A 10,054-nucleotide genomic window follows, 5' to 3' on the forward strand; every position below is an offset into this window, starting at 1 on the left:
ATATCTAATAGATGTTAGAAGAAATGTGGAGTAGTAGTTGGATTCCAGCCTGTTGTCTGTTTTGTTGCGCCCGGAGGAACACTTAAATCCGCCTATTTGCTCTGCGTGTCAGCTCAGGAAATCACGGTGAGTCTCCTTGTCACTCATTTTTCAAGCACAGAGAGAAAACACACACACACACACACACACACACACACGCACGCACGCGCACACACACACACACACACACACACACACACACACACACACACACACACACACACACGCTTAACATGACACAGTACAAGGGAATGAAGGGTGTTACAGTAGAAGTGTTTTTTTCGTTTGTTTTCAGCTCCTTTTTTCCTCTCCCTACACACACACACATGCACACGTACACTCATACACATGCACGTGCCCGGTCGGGACACGCCTTCCTCAGTCTCACGGCTGTGGAGGCGTGTGTTTGATGTACGGTTCAGGTGAGACTCGTGCCTCACAGTGCCTTCATCTCTCAAGTGTAGCCCAGTCTCTCTGTGGACCGCTGAGATAAAGAGACATTGTAATAGGATTGGTCTCTTAGAGTCTTATAGAGTGTCCTGTAAGTTACTGTGCTGGCAGCTGAGGGCGATGGTCTTTCTACACAGAGAGGGCATTCTACTTAACTGCAGGAGGAGAGGAAAGGGGGAGAGCTCAGCGGACTGCTGGGTAAGTTGTTACTTTGTTGCCAGCTACTGTAGATGTGGGATGATCTTACTGTGTGGAAAGAACACTGCCCGAAGAAAGTCTGATATAACGTTGTGTGCTGTAGTGCTGGTGTACTGCAACATCCTGAGTGTTAGTTTAACTCTGAGAGTTAAACCTTTTTCATAAAATATATGTAGACAGACATTTTGTAAGGAAGTGATGTGAAGAAATGTGGGTATTGTGTTTACATTTTTGCAGGCTAGATCTCTTGATGGTGGTAAGGCAACACAGATAAATTCCTCAACCCACTTTTTATGGAGATCTCTATTGAGAAATCTATTCCACAATCCTGGATTATTGCTCAATTAGCCCAGGATTATCGAACAAATCTGGTTTATGTCTTTTTTAAGAGATGTGTAGTTCCTACTTTGCAAGCTCAGTGGGGTTCTTAGTGTTACTGGTAGGTTCCTAGTGTTCCTTGACAGGCAAAAGGAACAAAGCTGCATCTTTATGCCTTAGAGATCTGTTGAAGGTTCTACTTACCTTCAGTTACAGCCTAGGCTGCAGCAAGCTTTTTTGCAGAGATAAGAACTGAATTACCCACACTTCATTGGATTTGTTTGGACGTAGATCTGGTTTCGGTATTCAAGGGTATAGTTAGAAAAGACAATAATAAAAGGATTTGGAATATACTGTATGTGTGAGTACTTTTCTTTTCTTCTGTATGGATCAGAAATGTGCACACATTGTCTTACATGGATGGCTTGACTTGCTACAGTATCTAAAATGTCTGTGTAAGACCTCTAACAGAGCCAAATGACAAGGGGCAGAGAGAGGGGGATTTACATCATAATATTATGAGAAAATGTTTCTGCCCTGGGTTAGTGTTGAAGTGTCCTTGAGCAAGACACTTGAACGCCTCATCACCATCATTTGAGTGCCCTCGAGATCTGAAACAAACACTAATTCCACTCAACTCTATTGCTCATTGCCACTCCAAGTTCATTCACAGTCAGGCCTGTGTCCTCTGTGTGTGAGTGGTCTGCTTCCTCTTGGTGGCCAGGGTAGTCTCCACCAGAGCAGAGTATCCACGAGCTGATCTGTTCTTTTTCTCTGTAGCAAAGTCCAGCAAAGCAGACTCTTCTTGAGATGGGAGTGGTGCCAGCATAGATCTGAGCTTTAGTGCTGTATTTCTCAAAGTGCGGTCCAGGGACCATCATGGTTCCTTGAGGAGGTTCCAAATGGACCCTTACAGGTCTGTGACTCTGTGAGTGTACAAATGGAACCAAGTGGACCCGTTATGGAGGTCTTTGAAATGTTAAAGTTTGAGAACCACTGCTTTAGTGGTATGGTTCCTCCATGAATGTTCCTGACATTTTATTTGTTTATGTCCAGGACAGTGCACATTAATGAACATTTCAATCAATACAAATGGTTGCATGTAAAGATGCCGGTTTAGCTCGAAGCTAATTAATATCTCACAAGTGTTCTTGTGTATGTTCCGTCAAGACGATGCAGGAGCTCTTTAATCATTGTCCATGTTTTGGCATCGTACAGAAGTATTCTATGCAGGCTTTGAAAAGGTTCATCTTGGTACTCTTGAGATTCTGATGGCCATGCAGGCCATATTAGAGGTAACTTATTCCAAGCACTTCCTGTCCTTTCCTTGTCAGGAAATCCTTTCTGCAATCTGCTGCTGACTACATATGACCCACAGTATTTTAATTCCTCTATTCCTTTGATTTCATGGAGTTGCTCATTCAGAATCAGGCAATCTATCTTACTTATATTTGCATTTAGTGTTATTAGCCCCCCTTTGGCTGCTGACACTTTAAGGGATGTTACAAGCTCTTGAGTAGAACATTATGTGTTCATCTATCAATGCAAATTCATCCCCTAACGGCTGCCATGAGCAGGGCATGGTTACCCCTGCCGTGTGTGAATGTAGTGCACATCATCCCCTAACGGCTGCCATGAGCAGGGCATGGTTACCCCTGAGCAGGGCATGGTTACCCCTGAGCAGGGCATGGTTACCCCTGAGCAGGGCATGGTTACCCCTGAGCAGGGCATGGTTTCCCCTGCCGTGTGTGAATGTAGTGCACATTGTAAAGTGCTACATAACTGCACCATTTAACTGCTCCGCTATTGTGAATGCAAAGGAAATGTCCCTTTAGTTTCCAGCCCTTATTTCTAGCAATATATTTAGTCTCTAGTAATTTAGTAGGAATCACAGTGAGTTTACCAGCTCTATCTACGGAGCTGGATAGAGCCAGGCAGCCACCGAATGGGATACAGCCACTGGAAACTTTGGGAAGTCTGCAGAATGAAATGAAACTCACACTGGAGACTTGAAAGAAACAGGAATTTTCCCATTCCTATACACTACATATGCAAACATACTTGAGCTAAACTTTAAGAATTTTGTAATGCGATCCTTTTCTCTCTCTCTGTCTGGTTTCCCCCCCCCCCCCCCAATTTCTCATGCCCTTACATTCCACTCTTTACGTTTAAGGAGGTATTGTTGTTATGCTGGACTCTGCTCCTTCTCAGTCACTCTCACCTCATTTTCCTCATTGCTGGAGATCTTCAGAGACACCATAGATTACATTCACAGCATCTGAACGGATGAGGACAGCTGTCCATGCATCTCATATTCATCCACATTGAGCACACAAACTCAGATCAGGTTTTTACTGCTGTTAATCAGCTACTGCATTATACAGTAAATATGATCCTGTTACATCATGGAATCCAGTGGTTGGGGCAAGACGACACGTGCATTTCATCTCTGGGTCATTCTTTACATTGGTATCATATAAAGTTACAGAACAGCTGAATGTTGGCTTGATATATAACAGTGTCTATAGTCAAGACACACAGTGTTACTCAAGTAATGGAGAGCCAGAGTGCTGATATTTGAGTTTTGTATGTGTTGAATAATGCCATAGCTATGCCACAGTAAATGTCAGACCCCTGCGTGAGTTCAAGCTATAATGCAGTCATGATACCTGCATAAAAGCTGATGGTGATATATTAGGAGTTTAGGAAGTGTTTTTATTGCGGAGGAAATGGGTGTACTATAATAAGTATATACCCTTGAATCCAATACTACTGACACACAGGGAGACTGTATCACGAAAAATTCTCCATCTCGGAAGTTCTGGGAACTTTGTTTTTTGTCTAAATTCCTTGACGGAAGTCTTTAGCAACTACAGTACCTAGCATAGACCTAGGCTAGCATAGACATTCTGGAGAAAACATAATCCTGAATAATCTGTTGCCAGGATGATTCAGCATGCGTGGGCACTGTGGGACAAGCACTGACATCACGGAGTGGCATACATTCAGCTAGAGGAGATTGAGTTACTACTACTAGCAATTAGACTGACTGAGGTGACTTACAGTAAGAGTTCCTATTAAATCAGACTTCCCTGAAATTACCTAAAATCCTCATCAATCGATTATTTTTTTAATCTCAAACAATAGATTTTTAAATAATTTTGTCCCCGTAATAATGATTTAATACTTATTTGTGCCCCTTAATTTGTGTGTTTGTGCATGGGTAAAACAAAGTGAACGAGGATTTATCCTACTTCAAAATGTATTTTTCTTGCTCTCTCAAAGCATACGAACATACTGTAATACTTCACTCCTAATCCCATCTCTCTCTCTCTCTCTCTCTCTCTCTCTCTCTCTCTCTCTCTCTCTCTCTCTCTCTATCTCTCTCTCAGATCATCTCAGACCTGGAGTCATGGAATGAGGAGCTGTCCCAGCAGATGAATGAGTTTGACACGGAGGATCTGACGCTGGCAGAACAGAGGCTCCAGCATCACGCTGACAAGGCCCTGACCATGAACAACCTGACCTTTGATGTCATCCACCAGGGACAGGAGCTGCTGCAGTACGTCACCGAGGTGCAGGCATCTGGTGAGTGGAGACACATGCACAAACACACACATCGTACATGAATACGTCATTACGTCACCTAGGTGCAGGCATCTGGTGAGTGGAGACACATGCACAAACACACACATCGTACATGAATACGTCATTACGTCACCGAGGTGCAGGCATCTGGTGAGTGGAGACACATGCACAAACACACACATCGTACATGAATACGTCATTACGTCACCTAGGTGCAGGCATCTGGTGAGTGGAGACACATGCACAAACACACACATCGTACATGAATACGTCGTTACGTCACCTAGGTGCAGGCATCTGGTGAGTGGAGACACATGCACAAACACACACATCGTACATGAATACGTCATTACGTCACCTAGGTGCAGGCATCTGGTGAGTGGAGACACATGCACAAACACACACATCGTACATGACTACGTCGTTACGTCACCGAGGTGCAGGCATCTGGTGAGTGGAGACACATGCACAAACACACACATTGTACATGAATACGTCATTACGTCACCGAGGTGCAGGCATCTGGTGAGTGGAGACACAAACACACACATCGTACATGACTACGTCGTTACGTCGACTAAAGCCATGGCAAAAAAAACGAAATAAAACTAAGACTAAATAAATTGACAACTTCAAATAACAAATAACAAATAAAAACTATACTAAAATGTTAGGGATAAACTACTGTAGTGGACAATAGTATAAGCGTAGAACTAAGTCAAGTAGTTACGAATTTCATTCAGGTAAGCTGGTGTGTTTATGCTAAACTTGAAATACAACACTAGCTAAATAAAAGGAACCCGCGATTGTCATTGAATCCACCCAAAACATACTTTTTGTAAGCTAGGATCCTATCGTTCAGAGAAATGAGCCGCAAATCAAGCTTGTTTTTGGCACAAGAAGATATTAGCGTTCTAAAAACTGCGTTGCCATAGACCGCATAAGCCAGCAGAATTCCCATTTCCGTTTTTTTTCCACTGCACCGGAACTGGAGTGTTATGAGCGCATACAGGACACAGATGATCACCGTATTCAATTCCGCCCTGCGTCCGAAACGGTCAAGAAATGACAGTTACCGTGTGAGGGTTCCTCTACTATACTGTACTGTACTGTACTGTACAGTCACTGTACTGTACTGTCACACCCGAAATCATCCTATATATACAGTTAATATGTGTGTGTGTGTGTGTGTGTGTGTGTGTGATAGGCTGCACAACAGTGACACTTGGTTGTGAAAACCAACCAAACGCTATTTTCGTGCTCAGACCCAGCCAGGGACGGACTCCCCGGGGCCTTTGGTAAACAGACGTCAAAAGGCGATTTTGGCGCCGAGTGAGTAAAGACTCTGAAGTCAGTAAGAGTGAATGGGTGAAGAGATAAGAGGATGAAGAGATGCTGCTTTCTAATAAAACCTGACGTTCAGTATGAATGTATTACTGCAGGCTGGGTTGATAATGCTGCGTGCGTGCGTGCGTGCGTGCGTGCGTGCGTGCGTGCGTGCGTGCGTGCGTGCGTGCGTGCATCATGTGCGTGAGAGAGAGAGAGACAGGAGATCAGAATAGCATCCATGCTTTGCCAGATCAACAGATTTCACAACTTAATCCATAGCACTCATGTTCACTGGCTGGTTAAAGCCCCAGCTGAGCTAAACGCACACACAGACACGCGCCTGCATGCACAAGAGATGGAGAAATACACTTTATTTTCTTTTTTATATTACCAACACCACACCTCTTTTCTTTTATCCAAAGCTCAGAAGAGAAACAGACTTCTGCAAAGTTACACATCTATTTTCTTTTATTCTAGCTCAGTTACAAGGCTACAAGCCGCAAGGTTAGGACTAACTGTTAGCCACATGGCTAGTTTTGTGATAGAGCAAGCTCAGTAGCTTGCCTTGCGGGCAATCTACCAGTGTCAACACTGCAGCTACCATCACAATATTGCAAAAAAAGAAAAAACTATTACAAAATGCTTCTACAGAACTTCAGAACAAAATGTAAGTACAGATATATATTACACATATTATAGTTTCTTTTCTTTTTTTTCTTTTCTTTTTTTCTTTTTTCTGATGTTATTAACCACTTTAACCGTGCCATCCCTGATTTAGTAATTTGGGCATGCTATTATAGGTGAACATGGTCAAAAATAGTCAAGAATTGTGAAAATATTAGCCCAACAAGCTCACAACGTACTGTGAGCTTGTTACATAACAAAGCAAATCGTTGCTGTCGGGAAGAAACCTTGTATCTCCATAATTCAATTTTTATTTTGTAAATGAATGCAGCTATTTGCACTATTTTCCTTTTTTTATAATAATAATTAAAAAAAGAAACAGTTTTGGAGATGCACCCAAGAGCGACAACTAGGTGCAACTGCAGGACAACTGCAGGTGTGGAGCTGCTTTGTGACAGAGATGTGGACATGTCTGTCTCTGTGTGTGCAGGTGTGGAGCTGCTTTGTGACAGAGATGTGGACATGTCTGTCTCTGTGTGTGCAGGTGTGAAGCTGCTTTGTGACAGAGATGTGGACATGTCTGTCTCTGTGTGTGCAGGTGTGGAGCTGCTTTGTGACAGAGATGTGGACATGTCTGTCTCTGTGTGTGCAGGTGTGGAGCTGCTTTGTGACAGAGATGTGGACATGTCTGTCTCTGTGTGTGCAGGTGTGGAGCTGCTTTGTGACAGAGATGTGGACATGTCTGTCTCTGTGTGTGCAGGTGTGGAGCTGCTTTGTGACAGAGATGTGGACATGTCTGTCTCTGTGTGTGCAGGTGTGGAGCTGCTTTGTGACAGAGATGTGGACATGTCTGTCTCTGTGTGTGCAGGTGTGGAGCTGCTTTGTGACAGAGATGTGGACATGTCTGTCTCTGTGTGTGCAGGTGTGGAGCTGCTTTGTGACAGAGATGTGGACATGTCTGTCTCTGTGTGTGCAGGTGTGGAGCTGCTTTGTGACAGAGATGTGGACATGTGTGTCTCTGTGTGTGCAGGTGTGGAGCTGCTTTGTGACAGAGATGTGGACATGGCCACACGTGTCCAGGACCTGTTGGAGTTCCTCCATGAGAAGCAGCAGGAGTTGGACCTGGCCGCAGACCAGCACAGGAGACACCTGGAGCAGTGCGTCCAACTGAGACATCTGCAGGCTGAGGTCAAGCAGGTATACATGGGGGGAGACGAACAAGCTCACAGCGCTGCTAACATAAAAAAATGACACATGGAAGCATATTATGCTTTCACCCAAGTACTGCAGTGGACCTTCACATTTCAGAAATCTGCACTCTATTACACTTTCACCCAAATTCTTGCATCACCTGGCCATCCCACCCTTCCGTACTGACCTTAGTGAAAGTAGAGCAATCCTACAAGGATTTTAATCTTTGACCATGTATTCATTTATGCCTTTCATTTATTTAGCAACATCACCTCTTCTCTGAACATGAGCCTTTGTCCTCAGGAAGAAGACTGCCTGTGCCAAAGTGCAAATCAAACCCCTTGAAGCTATCATTTGTTCCAGTCTCCATTAAGCTGCTGAACTCTGATCCTAAATCTTAGTGCAATAGAGCAACATGCAATAAATACCCAAGCACTTTAGCACTTAGCACTTTAGCACTTTAATGCCTACAGTTTCTTTATTGAGGGGCGCTAGTAACCCCTCCAATGTCTGGCTTTCAGATGTGGCAGCCAAGTCTGTGGACTTTTAATGTTTGTCATATTTGTGCTCTCCAAAAATCTGCCAAGTCTATGGTAAAAAAGATGGTTCTTATAGCCAGTTTTGGTTGGATTAACTGGTTCAGTCTGTACGACGAGTGGGCGGGCACGACATAAGCAATCCAACCGACAGAGTGATAGGACTAGCGCATTTTCAATGATATCAAACGAGAGAAGAATATTCGGAATATATTTTATTTTATTTTTTTGAGTTGGCCTCCAAGGCCACCATACTCTTCACTCTTCGTTCATCCGCGGTCCTGGTCACTTCCTAGTTTAGATGGATATACTAAGCTCTTCATTTCTGACTTCTGAGCTGCCTCTCGTTCAAAAATATGAACACGAGGGATCATCATCGATTATTATTGGAATCTCAGCGAGGTAAGCAAGCAAAAATATGTCTGGGAGGTTTCAGAATCTTGCCGGCACCCCGAGCTTCTATTTTGAAGGAATCCCGGCGCTGATTGTGTTTTAATATGAATCTTGAGTTGAGCATTTGTGTGTGTTTGTGTACAGGATGTGTACAGGAGCACAGTGTTTCAGTAGTTGTCAACTCGACATCCTGAGGGGCCAACTAGCGACATTGCAAGTGCAAACGGAATGTGGGAAGTAGCTGAAGTTAGAGACGCGTTGCATCATCACTTCATTCCCAGAGCACACAGTCATACTCACGCACACACACACACACACACACACACACACACACACACACACACACACACACACACACACACACACACACACACACACACAGCAGGCATGCTGCTTTCTGAGTCATCCTCAGGGAGAGTAAGAGATAATATAATATTATATTATTATATTATATTATATATTAATGAGGGCAGGTTGTGTGGAATTTAGCCTGCGGCTAAAGCTACAGGCACAGAAGTACGTGGGAAGTCTTTGTAGAGAAACAGAAGTGATAATTGTGCTCGCGTGCATGTGTGCGTGCATGGCACTGTGCGTGCGTTCATGTCCCTGACATGTTTTAGGGCACATTTTGGACAGTTGGACCAGTTGATTGGGGATGGTACTGTATGTTATATTGGGGACAAAATTATTGTCCCCAATTTTGATTAGGGTTAGACTTTGTTTTTGTTACATCAATTATGAATAAGATTAAGGCAATATGGAATAAGTCAATGATGCTAAAGTTTGCAAAGTGTGTGTGTGTGTGTGTGTGTGTGTGTGTGTGTGTGTGTGTGTGTGTGTGTGTGTGTGTGTGTGTGTGTGTGTGTGTGTGTGTGTGTGTGTGTGTTATTGTTTGATGATGTGTACAGTATCATGAGTGAAAGAAAAGAGAGAGATTGAGAGTTTGTGGGTGGTGTGCGGTCATAATCCATGTGGGTGGGATGTCTTACTTAGAGTACTGTACATAAACTAATGTTTACACAGAAACTACACTGTCAAATACTGAGTGTAAACTTTATTCAGAGAGACGGGTCCATTTGGTTCCATTACAAATGGATAAATTAAAGGATTTTACTTTGTACTATTTAAACCCTCTGTTTAATCTGACCGTGTGTGTGTGTGTGTGTGTGTGTGTGTGTGTGTGTGTGTGTGTGTGTGTGTGTGTGTGTGTGTGTGTGTGTGTGTGTGTGTGTGCGTGCGTGTGCGTGTGCGTGTGCGTGTGCGTGCGTGGCTCCAGGTGCTTGGTTGGATTCGGAATGGGGAGTCCATGCTGAATGCAGGTCTGATTACAGCCAGCTCTTTACAGGAGGCTGAACAGCTCCAGAAGGAACATGAGCAGTTCCAACATG

At 43.7% G+C, this 10,054-nt stretch overlaps 1 protein-coding gene across 3 annotated transcripts in view; it reads left to right on the forward strand.

The window, feature by feature from the left end:
• triob (trio Rho guanine nucleotide exchange factor b) overlaps positions 1–10,054 on the forward strand; it is a 147,530-nt gene that overhangs the window by 82,379 nt on the left and 55,097 nt on the right. For all 3 annotated transcript variants that reach the window (XM_080768879.1, XM_080768881.1, XM_080768880.1), the window contains 3 exons: positions 4,398–4,593; positions 7,577–7,743; positions 9,943–10,054. The exon at positions 9,943–10,054 is cut by the window's right edge and continues 8 nt beyond it. In XM_080768879.1, the coding sequence (XP_080625005.1) occupies positions 4,398–4,593; positions 7,577–7,743; positions 9,943–10,054 (475 nt within the window). The remainder of the gene's footprint in view (positions 1–4,397; positions 4,594–7,576; positions 7,744–9,942) is intronic.

This window comes from Protomyctophum bolini (genome assembly GCF_963924005.1).
Source record: "Protomyctophum bolini genome assembly, chromosome: 7".
NCBI classification, from domain to species: domain Eukaryota; kingdom Metazoa; phylum Chordata; class Actinopteri; order Myctophiformes; family Myctophidae; genus Protomyctophum; species Protomyctophum bolini.